Genomic DNA, 21,733 nt, shown 5'->3' on the forward strand with positions numbered 1-21,733 from the left:
GCCATTCCGGGAAGAAAAGTTTACAAACTTCAAGTTGCTCGTCTTCTCAAAGAAAATAGAAAAAGAAATCTCTTAATTTCCATTAATTTTTATTCAGCTTAACTATTCCCCAGCAACTGAGTGATGTAGCTTGAAGAAGAGCCGCCTCCGGATGCAATCAGACGCCGTCAATTCTGCATTGTAGATATCATGGGAGATGAGGTAGCTCCGGAAGTGGCGGTAGAGGGTGAAGTGATTGGTGAGGATGAGGAATCCCATTGAGAGCATATTCTGCCATTGATTTGTCCACACAACCAGGAAGATTTGCAGGACAACAAGGAGAAGTTGCCCACTGAAGAGGATCAAGTAGATGTTGGAGGGATTCTTGAAGACCCAGTGGAAGCGATAGTGACTGGCATTGGCGGGAATGGCTGTTGTGGAGCCGGATGCCCGGTAGAATTCCCCAGCGTGCTTTATGAGTGTCCCCGATGGCCACACGAGACTCTTTGACCACACAATGGCTGGGACGGCGTGAGATTTGCTCTCAATGCGATTCCACTGCCCGAGATGGAGGGCAGCACGATGGAGGACATCGCAGTAGCGTGTGGGGAAGCACTGGGCAGCAGCAGCCGTGAAGCCACTGAGCCACGTGAAGGTGAGATGCTGCGTGGCCCAGAAGAGGTCGTAGTAGAGGAAGGCCTGAGAGAAGCAGCACGGAATGAAGCCAGCATAGTAGGCGTTGCAGGCTGACGTGAAGATTATTTGTTTGAAGCGACAATTGAAGTCTGCCTTGAGGACTTCCACTTCATCCCGAATGGCAGAGGGATTCGTTGAGCAGCAATGCATTGGTTGCCCACCCAGGTAGATGGTATTATTGGCATGAATTGTCTTCAGGAAAGGCTCCAGGCGTATGCCGAAGATGATCAAGTAGACCAGGAGGCTACAGAGAGTGAGGTTAAGTAAGCTTCCTGAGCAAAGATTTAGTACTTCAAAGGAATCTACTTACGGATAGCACAGGCAGAAGAGGTACATGCTGTTGGACTTCTGATACAGCTGAATGCTGCAGAACATGAGGATTGCCGAGAGGAAGCCAAAGTAGGCGTAGGAGATTACCTTCTCCTGCCACGGGGTGAGTGTCATGAGCCCCACAATAGCCATGTAGACGACCCTCCTTGCCAGGATGGTCACAATAAACATCACCAAGTACTTATCGATGAGATAGAAGTTCATTGTCTCATACACATGGGACTCCTCGAGCCACCAGCCTGTGCGGTAGAGATGGAGGAATTGCGAGAAGGCTGCAATTGTCACGAAGATGAACATTATGAGCTCATTGATAAACTCAGGGAAGTGTGAGACATCCGGGAAGGGAGCGTGCTTAGGCAGGGCCGCATAGGTGGCTGTCTTCTCGCCAATTGTCGTGAGATTCTGCACAACTGGCGGTGGGAGGGTACGTGTGGATGGCCGAGCAAATCGGCGATTTGAACTCATTTTCCATTGAAACTTTATTTTGCGAGATTTTCACTAAAAAATGAACTTCCTGAATGAAAATAAACAAATTCACGTCACCCTAACCTCAATCTTCCGGATCAGCTGATTTTATTTGTGTACTAAAATTGCAAAAACTGAAGAAATTCCCAATAAAATCTCTCCGGATAAATGCTGGGAATGGGATTGAAAGAGAAAATTCATCTATTTAACAAAATTTAATGCTGAAAATCTCCTGGATTGCCCACAGATTCCCTGGATAGTCCCTAACCTACAAAATATTTTAAAATCTGAATTTCAATATCCTTTCCGCCCCCGGAATCGTGCCCTGTTGTCCAGAATGCTTCTCTTGCACTCGAAAAATGTATTCCGCAGAGCTTGACATTCAACTGGAACACTTCCATCTGTTCTATTGAGACACTCTCGGGGGGTTTTCTTCTCCTGCACCGGAAGAAAAATTAAAATAATTTCCTCAATTTTCCATTTAATCTTACCTTTCTACAGCAATCACTCTCCAGGAGACACATTTTCAAATCAGCCCGGACACCAGCACACGCTGATTTATCCGCCAGCTCTTCCTCAGCTTCGTATTTCATCATTTTTCTGGCTTTTTCTTGGATAATCTTCTAATAAATTAAGTTTTCCGAGTTTCCTTGCACAGGAAAAAACAAAATATTTTGATCTAAAATTATTTTTAGTACAAAAATATTAACAATAAAGTGAGGTTAAGTAGTTGCCGGCTGTGAAAGCCCTCCAAGTGATTTCTCTTATTTTTTCAATATTCTCAGCCTTTCCAGGCAGGATTCCGGGTGGGAAATCATAAAAAGGATCTTTAGGAGGAATTTTAAGGACATTTCAGTGCATGACAATGAAGTGGCTTCAACCTACGGAGGGTTTTAGGACGGGAATTGAGGTGTACAACTGCATCGTGGGGAAGAAAGTCCCTCTGATTTTGCGTCAGAAGCACCTGGCTACGGTGTACACATGCGGACCCACAGTCTACGATGATACCCACATCGGGCATGCCAGTACGTACGTGAAACTGGACACAATCCGCAGGATTCTGCAGCATCATTTTGGCATCCGGGTACTTTCGGCGATGAATGTGACGGATATTGATGATAAAATCATCCGGAGGAGTCAAGAGAGGAAGTGCACGTGGGAAGTAGTTGCCAGGGAGAATGAGGAGACTTTCTGGAGGGACCTAAAGGGGTTAAATGTCCTGGAACCGCATATAAAAATGCGTGTGACAGAGAATATTCAGGAAATTGTGGAATTCATCGCAAAGCTGGAGGAGAAGAAATTGGCCTACAGAACAGCCGATGGGTCAATGAACTTCAAGATTAGAGATTACGGAGCCTATGGGAAGCTACAGAAGATCAATGTTGGGGAGGAGAATGTGGATTTTGCCCTGTGGAAGGGTGCAAAGGAGGGTGAACCCAGTTGGGCAGCTCCCTGGGGTCAAGGACGTCCAGGATGGCATATTGAGTGCTCAGCAATGGCCAGCAAAATCTTTGGCTTAAATCTCGACATCCACGCTGGTGGTATTGATCTGAAATTCCCACATCATGAGAATGAAGAAGCTCAGAGTTGTGCTCATCACGATTGCCAGCAATGGGTTAACTATTGGCTGCACACGGGGCATCTCAACCTCCCCGGGGATGCAGAGAAAATGTCCAAATCCCTCAAAAATACAATTGGAGTGCAGCAGCTCCTCTCGGAGTACACGGCAAATCAATTCCGGATGCTCTGCCTACTCTCCAACTATCGCAGCTCAATGATTTTCAGTCCGGAAGCCATGGCGATGGCCCAAAGTGTTCTCGGAAAGTTCCTCAGCTTCCTGCAGGACATGGAGAGCATCCTCCGCGGAAGTCGAAGTGTTGGGAACTTCAATCCTGGGGAGATTTTCGAGAAATACTTGAATAGCTCTGAGAAAGTCGATGAGCATCTCCGGGATGACTTTGACACAGCCAGAGCTATTCAGATCCTTCAGGATTTCATGACATTCGTACATAAAGCTGTTAATTCACCCCAAAGTGATGGAGCTGCACCGGAAAGGGGATGCCTGAAGCTCTGTCAGGAATTTGTGGAGCAGAATCTCACGAATTTCGGCATTGTCCTGCCCAAGGATGGAGCTCAAGGGGAAGAATCAGCATTCAGTGGGGAAGTCTTAGAGAAAATTCTCCAGATTCGAAATAATTTCCGGAAGGAAAGAAATTTTGCAGCTGCTGATGCTCTGCGGGATGCATTGAGGGACGTTGGGGTGGAGATTAAGGATCATGGAGAGACTTCTTCATGGACAAAGAAGGAATAAAATTGTTTAAAAAAATCATTTGAGCATTTTTTTTCTATTAAAAAACGTTAAAAACTGAAAAATTATTTTTGATTTTTTTGACAAAAGGGGCCTTCACTTTTTCTTTTACACACCAAGCGTAAACGTAAATTGAACCCTTTCGCGTTCTTTAGGTCATACGTAGAGCCAAACGTGAAATTTTTTATTTATAAGTTTTTAAATGAATTTAATAGTTTTTCTTAGCCCTTTTCAGCTTGAATTTACTACTTCTTAGGCTTTTATTAACCCTTTAAGGTTTTTTGGGTCATACGCTGACCAAAACGTGAAACATTTTATTTTTCCAATTATTTATGAATGTAATTGTTTTTCCATGTTACAAATGCATCAAATTCACGCATAAGGGGCCAAAGAAGACGTTCTGAGTGAGAAAAGTCCTCTAAAAAAATTCATAGAATAAAAATCGCGATATAAGAGCGCATGTTTCAATGTTTTTATGTTTCACGTTGGACGTTAAAGAGTTAAATATTTTTTTTTAGAGCTTTTTGAGATTGAACCTCATGCCTTTTTGGGTTTAAAACCATATAACGGGCCTTATTCAGTGACCAAGAAATACTTGTTGCTTGAAATTTTGAAATTTCCGTAAAAATTTCAAAGATAATTTTTAGCCCAACACTTTAAGGCTTGAATTTAGCACGTTTCGAATTGTTTTTATTATTTTTCGGCTTGAATTTACTACTTTTTTCCGTTTCTAGAACTGAAACAAATATTTTTATGCTTGAATTTAGTCTTTTTTAGGCTTGAATTTAACATGTTTCCTGTTGAACTTACCATTCAGCTTAAATTTAGTTTTTTTGAGTTATGAATTAAATATTTTTTTGGCTTCTACTTCTCAATTTGGGCCATTTTGAGGCTAAAAACCAATAGTTTTTGATTTTTTGGCAAACCCGCTGAATAAAAAGGAATATTTCCGAAGATCCGATTTCATTTAAATGAACACCCTTCGTAAATGAGGCCCAAAAAGGCGTTCTAATGGAAAAGTATTTGCTGAGAGCTTCTCTAGAGAATGTAAGGATAGTGATAAAAAGAGTCCATGTTTCAATGTTTCAAGTGAACGTGAAAGGGTTAACGAATTCCAAACGCCATTTTGTTTTTTTTTGCTGTACCATTTTTATTCATACTTAAAATGTCTGCGCTCAATATTGTTTTGTTTTCTTTACACCTTTTCTCTACACATTTAATTGTTGGATTACAGATAATGCATTTTTTCTATTAAATTCATGTTGTTGTTCGCCCACGCACGTCATTCATACATGATGCCTGCCTAGTCAGTCCGCTAAAATATATAAATTTAGTTTACTCATCTTCGGTGATGGTTTACCCGAAATTAAATAAAAAGTTTCCTTAGGGAAGAGGATTCAATTTGCAGTGTCTTCCTTCATTTCTTTTTCACTTAAAAATTAGAGTTTTTCCTTATAAAATATTTCTTTTCTTTTTCTATTCTTGTGTGTGTTGTGTTTAAATATTCTCCCATCGGCGTCTGCCTTAACACTACGTGTCATACAAGTTTTTTTTTTAATTATATTTGTTTTTTTTTCTTTAGTAATATATAAATAATTTAGTTTTACGCTTTTAAATATTCTTCTTTTTTTCTCATCTTCAATATCAATCTTATCATTTATTATGTTGAAGCAGTTTCTATTTTATATATCATTTTTTTCCTTTTTTTCTTTAAATCTTTTTATTGTGTTGCCTTTGTAGATCTCTTGGGTGATTTTGCTTTCTTTCTAATTGTTCTTTAGCATGTGAAATTTACCATGAGTCAATTTTTGTACTATGTTCTTTTTTCAATTTATTTCTTTTTTCTTCATCAATACATATAAAATTACTATGTTTACTTATTAAATATCATTTTTTTCTTCATAAATGTTCAGGTTCTCCCTTCATTATACAATATACATTATACTTCTTTATTGTTTATCTTTCTGCACTTTGGATATTTTGCAGTTTTCTTTTCCTTAATTTATTTTATGCATGATGAAGGAATATGGAGGATTAACGGAAATTTTAAATAATAAAAAAATATTTGAAGGGGAATTTTGAAGTTCTGAGGTAAGAGGGTTCAAGCCAATAGCCTTTTCTTGGTTTCAAGCCAAAATATTAATTGGTTGAACTATGGTAACGTGGCGTAATTGTACGTCAACATAGTCTTTAGTACATTGAGGATCGACAAATTCTAGCAGTTTTTTTTTCTCAAAAGATTTTATAAAAACTTTCAGTCTGCTGCATTAACTCTGAGATCCCTAGAAGCCTTAAACAGTCCAACTGACAGTTCTTTAATGTTAAATCCTATAAGTAAAAACTGCTAGAATATAGTGGACAACCAAATTCTAGCATTTCTGCTATTACAAGATTTTACATTGAAGTACTGTCAGTTTGACACAGGTCTCTATACGCCTTTAACAGTTTGAGCGGCAGTTCTTCCATGAAAAATCCCGTAAGGGTAAAATTGCTAGATATAGTTAACCAACAAATTCTAGCAGTTTTTTCCTGAAAGATTTTACGTAGACCTGTCACTTTTACACAAGACCTAAAGACGCCTTAAATAGTCCAATTGAAAGCTTTTCCATAGTGATATAGTTCTTCTATGAAGATAAAGAACGACCAAATTCTAGCAGTTTTTAATTATTTAATTTTACATAGAACTGACAGTTTGATGCAAGACCTCTAGACGCCTTAAGCAGTCGAACTGATAAGTAATCCATAAAAAAATATAAGGAAAAAAACTGCTAGAATAATGTGTTAGTGCTTCTAAAGATCCCCAAAGGGTTAAAAATTTTTTATTGCTTTCCAAAGTAATCTATAATTAAGTTTTGAAGCAAAAATGAAAGGTTCAGTGATTGTAGTTCGACTTATTTCTAACCAAAGTTTATTGGGTTAATATATGGCTGATTTCGACGTAAAATTGCACTAAAAGTTTCTAAACGCCCAAAAAAATCCCTCATATTCATCCACCATGCATTGAGGCTACGCCTTTGCTCCGGGACACTACATAATTTATGTTTTATAGAAAGATTGCATCTGTAAAAATTATTAAAAAAAAATAAAGTAAAACTAAAATAAAATCTTTGAAATAAAAAAAAATCATATAAATAAAACAGAAATAAATCATTTGCATTATTAATGTATATCTAGTAGTAAGTAATTGCCCACATAGGGGGGAAATGATCACAAAAAGGGGGATGGCGGCTTTAGAAGTAATTGAAAATGGGGGTGAACTTGGGGAAGAGTAAATTTTAGGACAAACACGGTGATTGCTGATGCCCACCGCTGCCCTGCGGTTGCCCATTGTGATGTCCAGCCTGTGGCGTCTGTTGCCCACTTGGTGCTTGATTGCCAGCAAGCGGGTAGGGTTGCTGCTGCATGTTGGGCACCACACCACCCTGTGCACCACCACCACCCCCACCCCCGCCAGCTGGTTGATTCTGCTGACTCAGCTCCGCCTTGACGCGCCTGGCAATGTGCGAACGCGTATGCTTCCGCAGGTGATCCTTGCGGTAGAAGCCTTTGCCGCATTCATTGCAAATGTGCCTCTTCTCACCGGAATGGATGACAAAGTGCAGCGTTAGTTGCTCCTTGCGCTTGAACGCTTTGAGGCAGATTGTACAGACAAAGGGACGCTCAGGGTTGTGGCTTTGCTTGTGACGCGTGAGGTGATCTTTGCGCTTAAGGGCTGCATTGCAAATGTCACAGATGAATCTGAAGGAGCAGAAAAAAATTGTTAATTTTCAAAAACAAAATGCTTCAGGAATGTTTCACCGTACCGTCGTTCAAGATTGTGACCCACTAAATGTTGCTCCAGCAAACCACGCTCTGGATACGCCATCTGACACTCAGGACAGCAGAAGAGTGTACTCCCATCGAGGGCGGTTGTAAGACGAATTTCTCCGGGTTTTGGACGAGGCTTTTTTTCCTGTAGAACATTTTTTAAATGTGAAATTCAGTTAAGAAAATCTTTCATAAGTTCAAAAAGGAGTTTATTCATTTTTATGCTTTCCCTTGAAATTATTACTGAAGATACATTGTAGCCTTTGTAGCCACAGAAAATATTGCATTGAATAGTAAAATATTCGTGAAATGTTAGAATTTTTATTTTCAGTAGAAAGAAAATGGAAACAAGCTAAACAACTCATAAAACAAATCCCTATTTTAACGTGAAACATTATATTTTTGCGAATTTAACTTTTTCTTGTCCACATGAAACATAGAATTTTTTTTACGTTCATTGGGTTATCCAAACGTGGATCATTTCATTTTCCATTTTTTTTTAAATTAATTTAATTGTTTTTGCGAACTAGAAATGCATTGAATTCACGTAAAAGAGATCAAAGTAGACGTATTGCCTAAGAACTATCCTCTGAGAGCATCCCTAGGACAAATTTAGTGATAAAAATGCGCATGTTTCAATGTTTCTATGTTTCACGTGGACGCGAAAGGGTTAGCAACGATATTTTTTTTTTTCAAAATGATCTTAGAGAATAATTGTTAGTTTACACGTCTTCTTTGTAAATTTCAGCAAAAAAAATCAATTAAAATAATTTAAAATTCGGGAAAACAAAATGTTTCATGTTTCATAAGATAGAATGCTTTTTTTCAAAGATTTTTCTTAAACTTGTATTTATTTTCTTTCTGCTGAAAATAAAGATTAAAAAAAAGATTTTTTTTTATCCTTTCGCGTCCACGTGAAACATAGAAATTTGAAACATTTAACGATATTTATTCTATGGAAGCTCTTAGAAGACATTTATCAGTCTTCTTTGGCCATTTCTGTGTGAATTTAATGCATTTCTTATTTGTAAAAACAATTTAACCCTTTAACGTCCAACGTGAAACATAAAAACATTGAAACATGCGCTCTTTTATCGCGATTTTTATTCTATGAATTTTTTTAGAGGACTTTTCTCACTCAGAACGACTTCTTTGACCCCTTATGCGTGAATTTGATGCATTTGTAACATGGAAAAACAATTACATTCATAAATAATTGAAAAAATAAAATGTTTCACGTTTGGGTCAGCGTATGACCCAAAAAACCTTAATTAAATTAGATAGAAAATCAAAATGTTTCACGTTTGCATCGGCGTTAGCAAAATACTCCATCTTGAGGCATAGACTTCATTCAATCAATATGGAAACTTACCTTTGGTGGTTTCGGTGCCTTCTTCTTCTTCTTCTTTTTCGTACCCGTTGTTGCTGGTGCATTGGTCTGCTGTTGCGCATGATCATTGGTATTTGTATTGCCCGTCTGCTGATGACTCTGCTGCGTTTGCTGCTGATGCGCCTGCTGCTGATGCTGCGACTGATGATTGAGGTTGGTGTTGTTGGGCGGCAAAAGACCAGCACCGAGATTATTGAGATTCTGCGACTGTGTTGTGTCAAGTTTTTGCTAATTGGATTATCAAATAAGGAAGTAATGGGGGATTGGGGACTTACACTCAGTGGATTCTGTGATTCCTTCTTGATGCTTTCAGCGGAATATTTGAGGAAATGATGAAGACTCAGCGGCAGTGTGCTGGCAGGCAAATGGGACAGGTAGTCAGCGACGGCGGAACTCGGTGTTAGGGATTGCCAGCTGGGATTGACATTCTGGAGGACACGCTTCGCATCGGTTTGTTGCTGAAGAAGAGCATTGCACAAATCCTTATAGAATTCACGAGAGGGAAATGTGAATTGAGGGAAAATTGAATTTTTTTGATATTTTTTAGATCTTGCAGTAAAAAATTCAAATTTCTTTCTCTAACTTTGATGTGGGTTTTCTTGAGGTGTGTTAGGCACTTACTTGAGGTATTTCAGGTGGTTGTTGCCCCACAGACCCCGAAAGGGTTGTTTGGGGATAGGAAACACTGGACGACGTTCCACCACGTTGCTGCTTATCCGTAACTGACTGCCCATCCTGGGAGTAGGGTGTTGAATATTGGTTCGTATGCCCGTTGTACTTGTTCATGTTGTTCACATCATCGGGCCGGAATTTTCCTAGGATTGGTGCGTGTGGCTGATTAAAGTGGGGTATGTTAACATTGCTGGAGTGATAGCGATTCACATTGTCCGGAGCTGAGGTGGACACCAGAGCACCCGATGCGGCAAATTGATGTATCCCCGGGATTGTACCGGGAAAATGGCCGCCAAATGGTGAAAAATTCATTTTTCTTTCGTCTCTAACCACACTTTTCGCCTTAAGTATGATTTACAAAATCCAAAAAATAAAATTCATTCAGCTGAATTTGATGCAGTTTTGCAATTCTGTAAAAAAAATAAATAAAAAATAAATAAATAATTTAAAAAATATTAAAAATTATTGATTTTTAGTAAAAATTTTCAAAGCGTTTTCTTCCAAATTGATGATGGAAAAGCAATTTTCAATTTCTTGAATTTTTTTATTAGTTAGATTATTATTTTTCACAGTAAAAATAAATCTCTTGTGAGTCTCTAAATGCATAAACTCCTTTGAGAGTCACATAAAAAGACAGAGGCGTAGTCAGAAATCTATTCAAGGACGTAGTTTTATAGAGCAATTTTTTTTTATAAAATGTAAAGACGACTGTTTGATAAACATTAATCCTTTCGCGTCTATTGGGTCATACGCTGACACAAACATGAAACATTTTATTTTCTTGAGTTTAAATGAAATATATTTATTTTTCTAAGTTGGAAATTCATTAAGATTACGTAGAAAAGGTCAAAGAAGACGTTTTGACTCCAAAATGGTCTTTGAGAGGATTTACAGAATAAATATCGCTATAAAATGATCGCATGTTTCAATGTTTCTATGTTTTATGCAGACGTGAAAGGGTTAACAGCTTTTTGTAATTCTAACGTTTGTTTTTTTTATTTTTTATTCGACGTTTGACATTTAATTTTGAACAAGTATTGTTTTTTTTCTTCTATTTTTTGACATTTCTTTTTACTGTTTGACATTTAATTTTGAACGTTTTAAACCATTGACGTTCTCTTCTAATTTTTAACGTTTATTCCCTAATTTTTTAGTTTCTTTTAAAATGTGTGACGATTGTTTAAAATTTGACATTTAGTCGAACATTTTGACATTTCTTCGGAGACGTTGGAAAATTTCTCTCTTTTTAAAGACACTCTAGTCTAGGCCTTTTAGTAATTTTTTTAATCCCTAAAAAACCAAAATTGCCTGATTTTTATGGTGTTTAAGCACCCAAACACCCTTCCTGGTTACGTAATTGTAAACAAAACATTTCAATAAAAAAGAAAAAAAAACTCGCCACGTGCTTTTGATACAAAATTTGAAGGTGAAGCGCGACAGAATAAAAAATCCGTATAGGTAGTATTAATTATTCAGGGTGGTGGATTAATTTTCAATTAACCTCCTGCCAAGTTTGAGATTTTTTTTATCGCAATTTGATTTATTAAACTCGTTTTTTTTTCATTCCGTTGACGCCATTTGGAACAATTGCAGGTGGGACGTGGGAATTGCGGCGAATGGCGGTGGAATGGCGTCACAAAGGGGGGTGAGTAGCGTCGCTCTGGGGTGGGATAGGTGAGGTGCGCATTGGGGCAGTTTGTGTGGCGTCAATGTGTGCACAAAAATAGCACCACGCGAAACCCTTCTCATTGGCGTCGACGGCCCCCAAAGTGTTGACTCCAACAAATTGAGCTTCGGGCGAATTTGCAGGCAATTTCCCCAATGCATTGCAGCCTCGCTGCTTTTAGGGCCGATTTGAGTACTTAATTGGCAAAACGATCAAGTTTAATTGACGGCAGCTACATACAACGAAATCCTCTTTTGCAATGTTCTGTGCTGAGCTAAAACACATTGCATTTACACACTCATTACCATCTCTTATTTATTTATTTTTTTATAAAAATAACTAAATAAATTTTTTTAACACTAAAAATAAGTTGAAAATAATTTCGTTAAAGATTGTTGCATTCAAATTAGCAACTTTTGATTGTCCAATTCTGACTTTGACATTCTGTTTCTAACGATTGACGTATATATTTTCTAATTTTTGGCGATTATTCTTACGTTCAATGTTTTTGTTTTTTTTCAGACGTTTTACGTACTTTTCTAACATTTGATGCTTATTTTATCATTTGAAATTTCGAACTTTGAAATTCTTCATTTCTTTGGAAGTTTGATGTTTGTTCCATATACGTTAAAATGTCAAACAATTTTTTAAACGTTTGACGTTCTATCAAAATTTGATGTGTCTTTTCAAACATTAAGTAAACTTTACTATTCTCTGACATTTATCTTAAAGTTTGACATTTTTTATCTAACACTTGACTTTCCACTACAATGTTTAACATTTATTCTAACGTTGAAATTTATTCTAAAACTCGATGATTTTTTACTAAATCTATCGTATGCTTTGCTTAAGGATTTAACGTTACATTTCTAACATTAGGCGTTTCTTTTGTAATGTTTGAAAAATCCTTTTCAAAAGCTATCTTAAGAAAAATCTTAACTGTTGAAGTGTTCAGAGATCTGAATACTACCCTTCCTGACTACGTCACTGCAGTTCTAATTTATTTACAGTCGTGCTCTCGTGGTAGGACCGTCGTCAAAATGACTTCTCCGCGGTAAAACGGCTTCAGAATGAAGTATTTTGCCTTCGCAGTGGGACAATTAGTACTATTGGAAAGGTAGGATACTAATTGTCCCACTGCGAAGGCAAAATTCCTCATTCTGAAGCCGTTTTACCGCGGAGAAGTCATTTTGACGACGGTCCTACCACGAGAGCACGACTGTATGTAGATTTTCTCTCTTTAATTTTACGAACTTTACCAACAACCCATTTCCCGCTTTTTACCCCTATCTCTTCTATAGAAAACTAATCAGCTTTATTCCTGATATTTACTAATTAATATCATTTTTTTTCAAACTCTTAAATTGCCCTAAAATAAAAGAAATCGAAATCCAATAAATCACGTAAATATTGCGTTAAATCCGACATTTTACGCAAAAAGAAAATTCAATGCTAAAATGGGCAAAAATTTTCATCGTAAAATTCGAGGAAAATCCTCCCTTTCTCTCTCTAAACTCAAAAACTTTCCACACATTGTCGGGGGGGGGGGGGGGTGGGAAAGGGGTTTCGTTTTTGTGGAGAGAGCGAGGTAATTCCGGAGGTGGGGAGGGGGAGGAAAATGTGTCTGATTGAAAGCAGAAATTGAAAATTGTGCAGTGGATTGAGCGCGCGGCACGAATTGGGGGAGAGAAAATGACAAAGGGGTGCGAGTGAGATGGGGTGTATGGGGTGCGAAGGGTGAGTGAGTGAGAGTGAAAATCCCCGAGAAGGGGATGGAAAAACGTTGGTCTGCGTGGTATTTCCTCCACCAGACTCGCACCACCATTTTGTGGTTGTTCCAAAGATGGGGGTTGAATGTGCTGCGGCGGGGGAAAAAGGGGGGAGAGTTTCTTGTTTTTTTTCTATTTGTTAATCCAGCGAATTCTCTCTCTCCCTCTCTCGTACTCTCTTCTTTGAGAAGCTATATATGTATGTTAAATAGGGTAGTATGGGGTAAATTTGTGGGGGTGGTGTGGTTTGTGACCATCAGTCAGTTCATTGAACAGTCCTTTGCTTGAGATCCCATCACGTACCACGAATATGTCGGACGATAAATGCGTGGGGGTGGAGAGGGTTGAAAATTCACCAACAAACGAAGAATTCTGAACCCGGTGTGTAGTGGGTGGATGAGCTCAAAAATATAAGTACAATGATGGTCCAGCAGAGTAAAGGGAATGTACTGGTAAGTTTCACTTACGGGCTGTGATTCTTCCTTCAGATGACAGTCAAAGTGTGGTGAAGTACAATGATGGTCCAGCAGAGTAAAGGGAATGTACTGGTAAGTTTCACTTACGGGCTGTGATTCTTCCTTCAGATGACAGTCCAAGTGTGGTGAAAATTGAGATGGATAAATTTTTAGGAATGGCTTTCTCACGCAACGAATCACAGCCAACGCGCATGAGTAAGCCTTTCCCCAGAATTTACACGCGTTGGCTGTGATTCGATGCGTGAGAAAGCCATTCCTAAAAATTTATCCATCTCAATTTTCACCACACTTGGACTGTCATCTGAAGGAAGAATCACAGCCCGTAAGTGAAACTTACCAGTACATTCCCTTTACTCTGCTGGACCATCATTGTACTTCACCACACTTTGACTGTCATCTGAAGGAAGAATCACAGCCCGTAAGTGAAACTTACCAGTACATTCCCTTTACTCTGCTGGACCATCATTGTACTTATATATGTATATTTATAGGTTTATATATTTTTATATTTTTATATTTTTTATGTATAAAAAAGGCGCCCCGCTTCGCGGGGCGCCAATTAGTTTGTTTAAAATATATGTGAACAGATGAAAGTAATTGTTGATGTAACAAAATGGCAGAAGGCGGCCATTTTGAATTTCGAAATTAGTAAAATCTGATAGGTCATGCCCACTATACCTGATGAAACTTCAATCGAAAAGTCTTTATCAAGTACCGTTAAGCCGATATAAGGCAATATTACAACAATCGGTACATATGGAAACCTGTTTTGGTCTATATCTCTGAAACCACGACATAAATTTTTTTAATTTTTTTTTGGTTAAAAGGTGTGCCTATCACCTATAACATACTAAAATTTAATCGAAATCTATCGTCCAGTTTTTGAGATATTAATCGAAAACTGGTCGAAAAGTCATCGAAAATTTTGTTTTTGATTGTAGGCCCTCTAGCGGTAACTTTTGAAAGTTCCTATGTATAGATAATTGTAGACCTCTTTGAGATCTTTCATTCAAAACCGGTTTGGTCCAAATCGGTCAAGCGGTTTAGGAGTTATAGCCCACTTACGATAGAACTCTATATTTGCTAAACCGCTTGTCCGATTTTTGGAAATGAAGTATCGTTGAAAAGGTCTTAAGGGCCCCTACAACATATTAACATTTCAGACCTCTAGCTATAATAGAGGCTGAGATATAGCAAAAACAAAATTGAAAAAAATTCAAAATGGCGGATGCAGGGGTGGGGGGCTGAATTTGATATCATAGTTGGACGACTTCCAGTCGATAATTGAACTTTGCCGTTGACCGCAAGTCTCTATCTATTACCGTTCTCTTGTAATTGAGCTCCAAACTACGGCCGGACGGACGGACGGACGGCCGGACGGCCGGACGGCCGGACGGACGGCCGGAAAAGTTTTTCGGCGCATACGTTTTTTGGAATGTGGGGACCCTAATTCGTGCTCATACCAAGTTTGAGCCCGATCCGACGACCTTGAGTTTTAGAGTGGACACAGAAGCTGTGCTATTCTTTTCTTCGAAAGAATCACAGCTAAAAGGGGTTCTCCTCGCTGGCTTCGGAGTAACTTTCACTTTTCTTTTGATATTTCCCAACCAGCAAATTCAACACACATACACACACACGTACACCACGATACTCTCTCAACTGTGTTATATATGTATCTATATATTTATTCTCAACACTTTGAGGCACTATCTTCCCACAAAAAAAATCCTTCTTGCACTCAAATGTGAACACTTCATTAAGGGGGTGTCTTCATCCCCCTCCTTGAAAAAATATCAATTATATTTTATTATCCATTTTAATGCGTCAGCTGAAGTGGCTTTTGCTTCTTCTCCACCAACACTTAACCCCCGCGCACTATATAGTCTCACTCCCTTCCCTCACCCCCGGACTCTCCCCCGGATGTTTTCACTCCAAAAACGTCGGAATATACACAGAAAAAAAATCAATACAAATGAAGCGTTATAGAGCACCGCAATTGACCCCACAACGGAGAAGAACACCCCTTACAAGGAGGACATACTACGCCACTTTAATGATTGCAACCACACCAGAAGAAGTTGGAGGGAATTAAGCGACTACCCACCACTGCCAAGCTTTTTTGGGATTTCACCAAAAACGCACCCCCTCGCCCAGAGAGTGTGAGTGGGTGAGAGTGAGGGTGAGTGAGAGAGAGACATTGCCTCCTACTCCGCCGGCGCCATTCTCATGACATCCTTCGGAAATCGAACCCATCACACAACTCACCGTGCGCATTATGAATGTATGGGTGAAGGGACAAAGCAAGCCCTAGGACTGCCAAAAATACCACTACATTCAAATTCAGTGGTGTTAGGTAGGAATCTACTCAAAGGAGGTGTTTTGAGGAACAAATTTTAAATTTAGAAGCGTTGATTAAACATTTCATTGACAGATCTTTCCAAATCCTTGACTTTTGTATTCTAACGTTTAATGAATAATTTTTGACGTTTGCCAATTCTCTTTTGACGTTGGCTGGTTTTTGTGACAGTTGACGTTTATCTTAACATCTGACACATTTTTTCTAAAGATTAACGTTTTTTCTGTATGTTTCATGTTAGATTTCTGACATTTGACGTTCGTTTAAACGTTTGATGATTTTTTTCTAACGATTGACGTTTACTCTCTGTGATTTACGTTTGTTTTTTTTTACATTAATTTGACGTTCTTTTTAACGTTTGATGTTTTTTTTCTAACAATTGACGTTTGCTTTAATATCTATGACTTTTTTGTAGAGTTTGTCATATTTTTTAACGTTAAATATATTTTTTAACGACTGTACTTTATGTTCTAACTTTCAAATTTCTTATTTTATGCGCTTATTGTCATAAGATAAAAAAATAAAACCTACAAGGTGTTTTTATGTCAAATATTTCGATTTCTTGGTAAATCTGATTATTTTAGAAGTTTGGAATATTTTCATTCGGATGAACATCCCTTATTAAAATAAAATATTAAACATGTCTTTAAATTAGTTTTTTCTAAGCCTAGACTTGAAATTAGTACTTTTTGGCTTAAATTCAGTACAGTTTAGGATGCAATTTAATACTTTTTTGGGCTAAAATTTTGTATACATTTCAGGGTCTAACTTTGTACGTTTTACATTAGGGTTTTAAGTTTTTTAGGTTTTTGTTTCCAGTGTGAATCTTTTCGATTAAAAAAAGATTTTTTTAGTTTGAATTTAGTGCTTTTAGGCTCGAATTTAGTCGTTTTCGGTCTTGACTTAAGAACGTTTTAGACTTCTACGTGCCCAGGAGTATGGTTCATAATCTTCGGGAGCGTCGACTTAAACTTACTATTTTTCAGGTTTCTTACAGGTTAGTTAAAAGTATAAGAAGCACAAAAGTAACGCTTATTTTTCAAATCTTTTCGAACAAAATACTTTTTTTATTTATCAGTGAATAAACTCCTTTTACTTACAACGTTGATTATTTTTAATAAAAAATCCTTGTATTTAAAATATACGATTTTTCAACGATATTTCTATGACTTCCTAACCCTTTAAGGACGCTTAGTTTGATTTCTGGAAGAGCTCAATCAATAATCGTTGATTTCTGTTCCTAATTTGCAAAAAGAATAATAAGTTTCCTATACATATATTAATGGAAAATACATATTTTTATCCTTTGCACCTGACTTGCCCTTTAAAATGGTCACCTAAAACTAGATGTTATGGCTACAAAAGGCCATGGGATGATGGAGAACAAATTGAAAATGAATTTCTCGCCTCACATTTGGTATGCTCAATTGACTGTCCCACCCAACACATCGAGACGCACCATTTAGCTTCGTGTCAAAACAGAGTGAATGATCCTGCAATGAACCTCTCACACACACCTTCACCGTGGCAGCCATCTCTCACCGCCATGGATTTAATACCAGAAAGGAAGAGGAAAAAAAAGGACTCAAGTGGATGGGGGTTGACTTTACCCTTACACATAGTATAGGTAGTACCCGAAATTACCTTCACTTTCGTCGTCGCATGGAAATTCCGCATGTATTGACTGTCTTTTGGGACATTTTTGCCACAAGAGTAAAAAAAGAAGAAAAAAAAGACGAAGAAGTGAAGGAAGTGATTTTTTTTTCAGACAAAAATGCTGCCTTTTTGATAAAAACGTCTCGGGGGATTTGGCTCGTTGCTCGTCCCGCTTTTCCAACCCCTCAATCCATCGCTTTTTGATGACTCACACCAATTTTGGGTGTGAGTGAGAGGGCACAATACGGCAGTGGTGTGAGCGAGAGAGGGAGAGGAGAATCAGAGAAATTCAATGAGAGAAGTTCCGCACCCTCTTGTCGTCATTCCAACTCACCCTTCTGCGCTATAACCCCACTGACTCGTGCAGGCAGTGAGGGTACAGTACATGACCCAAAGTATTGCAACCACTTATAGGAATCTTATAAGTGGTAAAGAAGTCGAAAAAACTTTCCTCAAAAATATAAATAGTGACGTCACTGTTGTATTTTTTTGCATTTTTCAATCAATGAAGCATAAAAATACGTTAGAAATCAAGAAGATTATTGTCTGAAAATGACTTCTATCTAAACTATTGAACAAATTTAAAAAAAAGTTCCCTCTTGTTTGAAAAGCGAAAATCGGACAAGGCGTTTCTTTTAACCTGTCAGGTGGCGCCTTCATCGTATGAATTTATCAATGAAATGTCAAATGAATTTAACATTGTCACTTTACTACTTTCTGTTTTGAATAAATGAATTAAAGTACACGTTTTTCAACCAAAACTTGTGCAACATATTCAAATATGAGCCTTTTGGATGTTCAGACAGAGAAGGCCATTTTGAAAAATCAAAACTTTCAAAATGGCCGCTAGTGAATATGAATAAATCATCTTTTGAGGAATGATAACTCGTCAACATATCCAAATTTTGTAGATCTCTCTAGCTGCTCAGAAAGTGAAAATATCACAGAAAATCTGTTTCAAACGTTCTTATGCATACTTCAATATTTTTCAAGATGGCCTCCTGGTTTTTTACCCCTTTGAGATAAATATGTACTCAAAAATTACGTTCTAATGAATTCTTAATCGATTGTGTAGTAAATTCCAGCTAGGAAATTTTTAGGATATTAATTCAGAAGTGGTTCAACTTGACGTGAAAGATCCTAAAAAGTACTAAATTCAACCCGAAGAAAGTTAATTTAAAAAGAGAAATATGGCGATCTTATTCTGTTTTTTGCTAAATTATTGAAATATTCGGCAGATAAACACTCTTAGAAACATTATACAAAACTTTTTTAAATCATAATTAAAATACAAGATTTTTTCTAACTTGATAACCGAGTTGGTAAACAGAATAATACACCCATGTTTACAAAAATCTTGGCCCTCACCATTGTTGACATCACGAATGCCCTCTATTACTTTTTTTTTTAAATTATAAATTCCTCTCATAATATTACATTTAATTATTAATTATTAAAATGTCTGTTTTCAAATATTTATTTTAAAAATAAAATAATGAAAAATAATTAAATGAAAATGAAGTGAGAAATTAATAAAAATCAATAATATTTCAATAGATTAAATTATGCATGCAAATTCAGATTTATAAAAGAAAAATCAAAATGGGGTTTGCACTTCACAACATTTGCCACTGCTGTATAAACTTCCAACAACCCCCTGGAGTTTTCTTTTCCATATAGAATAATTCTATGGAATATATCGCATCCCCCAGTGAACGAACCCGGAGGAATCACAAATACAACAAGGAGCACGAATACACAGAGAGAGGGAGCGAGAGAGAGAAACTCACATTGGGTGATGAGAAAAAGGGAAGTGTGAGGGCGTTTGGGCCCGCACACACTCCGCGGAAAATCCTTCCCACAAGTGCCCCCTTCTCTTCTCTCACGCCGAGAATTGCACACCTCCCGTCCAGAAGCTCCGCACAGTGAGGCCCCAGAACGCTGCTGCTGGGTCGGACGGAGGAACACACCAAACTACTCTCGCGCCTCGTTGACGACTGACGGGCGGAGGGCTGTGTGTTTGGGGTGCGAGCGTAGTCGGGGCGAGCAGGGTGGCGGACTCGGGGTCGGGCGGGCGTCGTGGCAGTGAGGCGACGGAGTATTGAGCTGAACACACACACACACAACCCTCCAAAACTCACCCCTAAAAGCAGGCACGTCGCGACGGGATATACAAGCACAAAAATTCCACGAAGATGTGTGCGTGTGTGGTCGAAGGGGAAGCCGAGTCCTCCCCGGGGGCGCAAATGTCACGCTTACACCCCTAAAGCGGCAACGACACAACAACAGAAAAAAAGAAACCCTTAAAACCTCGCAAAATGCCAACAAGGAGGTGAGTTCTTGCACCTTCTACAAATCCCCAAGAACCACCACCCTCATTTTCTCCCAAAATATATAATTTCAAACTACCCCCGTCTACAACAAAAAGACCCATCCTGCTATCCTTCCTCCGCCCAGGGGATGGTCGATCCCACTTCTGATTTGATAACATTTGAGATTTCCCTCCCCCTAAAAAATGGGCCTAGATATTTATAATTGGGCCTACCCCCAAAATAAAATGTTGTTTAAATATTTATGGTTTCTCGATTTTTTTGCCGTAATGGCGGGGATATTAAATTGTAGCGTAATGACGTCAGAGACGACATCCTCATACCATTTAAATTGTAGGAAGACTTGTGCTGTAGTCATGATCAAATCCTTTTGCTGGAAATTTTGGTGGTAGTCCTCGATAAAAGGAACCCTCTGTTGAATTCGTTGAAGTTGTATTAAAAATACATGGAGAGTCGTAGGACATGTATAGTGGAAGTCAATAGTTTCTCCGAGTTAAAGACCGGGTGCAAGGGATAAAGACAACAATATTATGTATTGACTTGTCCAAAATTAATCCGTATTAAAATAAATAAATAAAATATACTATATATTTCTGATGAATTTTTGAATTATATAGGAGATTCTGGAATCAAGATTCCAGAATTAATGACAAATGAACTACCCCTTGGAAATTTTTCTCAAATTGCGCACCCCCTGCGCAATTTGCGTCATTTGTCTACAAGAAGAAAACATGTACGGACGTTTCATGGAATGGGGGAAAGGCAAAATTACCTCCATAGGGCCCTATAAAAGGATCTACAGCGGCGAGCGGAGCTAATATCCACGCCGATCTCCACAGCGAGCAGAGCTCCAGAGCCAGGAGAATAAGCGAAAAAAGTTTCATCAACACCGATCAGTTGATCGAGGAAATCCACTCCGCATTCAACTTGAGGAAGCAAGAAACATCGAAAGGAATACCACAGCCATTAATAGCTGGACAAATAAGGAAAACCAGCGAAGGGAATTTTCAGGAGAACATCGCAGCATAAAAATCTCCCCGAACCACCGCGGCAAGATTGGTGAAGTATCGGGTCGAGCAGGAAAAAAAGTACCACGTCAGCACGGCACTGCAAAGAGGCGTCATTCACCCGAGAATCCTCTGAAGAACATTCTTGGAGAAAGCGTTCCCCGCACAACCACGACAGGGTTGAAACGCCATCGAAGGGAAAAAGCACAGTAAACATCATCAGAGTGGTACCACTGGGGGAATAGCACCACACCAAAAGGGCGAAGTACATCATCCGGAAAACATCTCGCAGAATCGCCCGGTAGAGATTTTTTATTAAAGAATTTGTGTTTGGTACTGAAACCTTTCATCTTGGGAAATCTTTAAAAATAAAGGCACAAATCCTGCGAATTTTGTCAATCCCGAAGAGACGAAGAGACGAATCTACATCTTTAATTTGGTTCCTCCCAAAGTCGGGAGTCATGGCAGAATCCACCGCACCAGTGCTTACCGCGGCATTAAGCCCCACTGCAACAGTATTAAAGATCTAGAAGATCCAAGCCGAAACATGGCTCAAATACTTACGAAGAAAAGTGAAGAAAGCAAATTTTTTACTCTCCAACTTATTTTCAAACCAGTTCCTAGGTCCTGAATCAACATCCAGCATTTAAGGTTGAGTTGGTCCAAGCTGAAACATGACGCAAATAAATGTGAAAAAGTAATAGTCCATTTTTATTCAGCCCATTGTTCTCTATTTCGATCGGAAAATTGGATTTTCTTGTCATTTTCCAAGTCCTTACATTTTGCAATTTTTGCCCGAAACATTAATCATCTCCTTTCTGGTTAA

At 38.4% G+C, this 21,733-nt stretch overlaps 4 protein-coding genes across 7 annotated transcripts; 1 reads left to right on the plus strand and 3 right to left on the minus strand.

The window, feature by feature from the left end:
* Window positions 1-72: 72 nt before the first annotated feature.
* Window positions 73-1,580, minus strand: LOC129794840 (transmembrane protein 39A). Its single transcript, XM_055835736.1, has 2 exons — window positions 986-1,580; window positions 73-919 (listed from the first exon to the last, which is right to left on the minus strand). Exons 1-2 carry the CDS (start codon window positions 1,468-1,470, stop codon window positions 103-105), a joined length of 1,302 nt encoding a protein of 433 aa, XP_055691711.1. The 5' UTR covers window positions 1,471-1,580; the 3' UTR covers window positions 73-102.
* Window positions 1,581-1,666: 86 nt separating this feature from the next.
* On the minus strand, window positions 1,667-2,126 carry LOC129794856 (cytochrome c oxidase assembly factor 5). The gene is made up of 2 exons (XM_055835756.1): window positions 1,962-2,126; window positions 1,667-1,908 (listed from the first exon to the last, which is right to left on the minus strand). Exons 1-2 carry the CDS (start codon window positions 2,064-2,066, stop codon window positions 1,765-1,767), a joined length of 249 nt encoding a protein of 82 aa, XP_055691731.1. The 5' UTR covers window positions 2,067-2,126; the 3' UTR covers window positions 1,667-1,764.
* A 64-nt stretch (window positions 2,127-2,190) lies between these two features.
* On the plus strand, window positions 2,191-3,799 carry LOC129794837 (probable cysteine--tRNA ligase, mitochondrial). The gene has a single exon (XM_055835730.1). It carries the CDS (start codon window positions 2,330-2,332, stop codon window positions 3,779-3,781), a length of 1,452 nt encoding a protein of 483 aa, XP_055691705.1. The 5' UTR covers window positions 2,191-2,329; the 3' UTR covers window positions 3,782-3,799.
* Window positions 3,800-4,902: 1,103 nt separating this feature from the next.
* LOC129794838 (zinc finger protein with KRAB and SCAN domains 1-like) lies at window positions 4,903-19,989 on the minus strand. Of its 4 annotated transcripts, none has more exons than XM_055835733.1 (7): window positions 15,102-15,668; window positions 13,386-13,483; window positions 9,597-10,057; window positions 9,251-9,433; window positions 8,958-9,182; window positions 7,582-7,730; window positions 4,903-7,516 (listed from the first exon to the last, which is right to left on the minus strand). In XM_055835733.1, exons 3-7 carry the CDS (start codon window positions 9,957-9,959, stop codon window positions 7,054-7,056), a joined length of 1,383 nt encoding a protein of 460 aa, XP_055691708.1. In that variant the 5' UTR covers window positions 9,960-10,057; window positions 13,386-13,483; window positions 15,102-15,668; the 3' UTR covers window positions 4,903-7,053. The 4 variants fall into 4 exon arrangements, with proteins under 4 accessions (XP_055691708.1, XP_055691706.1, XP_055691707.1 ...); XM_055835731.1 differs by having other exon boundaries at window positions 13,439-13,483; window positions 15,102-15,634; XM_055835732.1 differs by lacking the exons at window positions 13,386-13,483; window positions 15,102-15,668 and adding an exon at window positions 19,361-19,989.
* Window positions 19,990-21,733: the final 1,744 nt, after the last annotated feature.

This window comes from Lutzomyia longipalpis, chromosome 4, assembly GCF_024334085.1.
Source record: "Lutzomyia longipalpis isolate SR_M1_2022 chromosome 4, ASM2433408v1".
NCBI classification, from domain to species: Eukaryota; Metazoa; Arthropoda; class Insecta; order Diptera; family Psychodidae; genus Lutzomyia; species Lutzomyia longipalpis.

Bases quoted from the DNA above. Each gene is read 5' to 3' on its own strand.
- LOC129794840 (XM_055835736.1), bottom strand. From the start codon at position 1,470: ATGAGTTCAAATCGCCGATTTGCTCGGCCATCCACACGTACCCTCCCA. The intron at 920-985 runs GTAAGTAGATTC...CACTCTCTGTAG, and splicing joins CTCTTCTGCCTGTGCTATCC to CCTCCTGGTCTACTTGATCA.
- LOC129794837 (XM_055835730.1), top strand. From the start codon at position 2,330: ATGACAATGAAGTGGCTTCAACCTACGGAGGGTTTTAGGACGGGAATT.
- LOC129794856 (XM_055835756.1), bottom strand. From the start codon at position 2,066: ATGATGAAATACGAAGCTGAGGAAGAGCTGGCGGATAAATCAGCGTGT. The intron at 1,909-1,961 runs GTAAGATTAAAT...CTTCCGGTGCAG, and splicing joins AGAGTGATTGCTGTAGAAAG to GAGAAGAAAACCCCCCGAGA.
- LOC129794838 (XM_055835732.1), bottom strand. From the start codon at position 9,959: ATGAATTTTTCACCATTTGGCGGCCATTTTCCCGGTACAATCCCGGGG. The intron at 9,434-9,596 runs GTAAGTGCCTAA...GCTCTTCTTCAG, and splicing joins AACCACCTGAAATACCTCAA to CAACAAACCGATGCGAAGCG. The intron at 7,731-8,957 runs GTAAGTTTCCAT...AATGTTCTACAG, and splicing joins AGGCACCGAAACCACCAAAG to GAAAAAAAGCCTCGTCCAAA.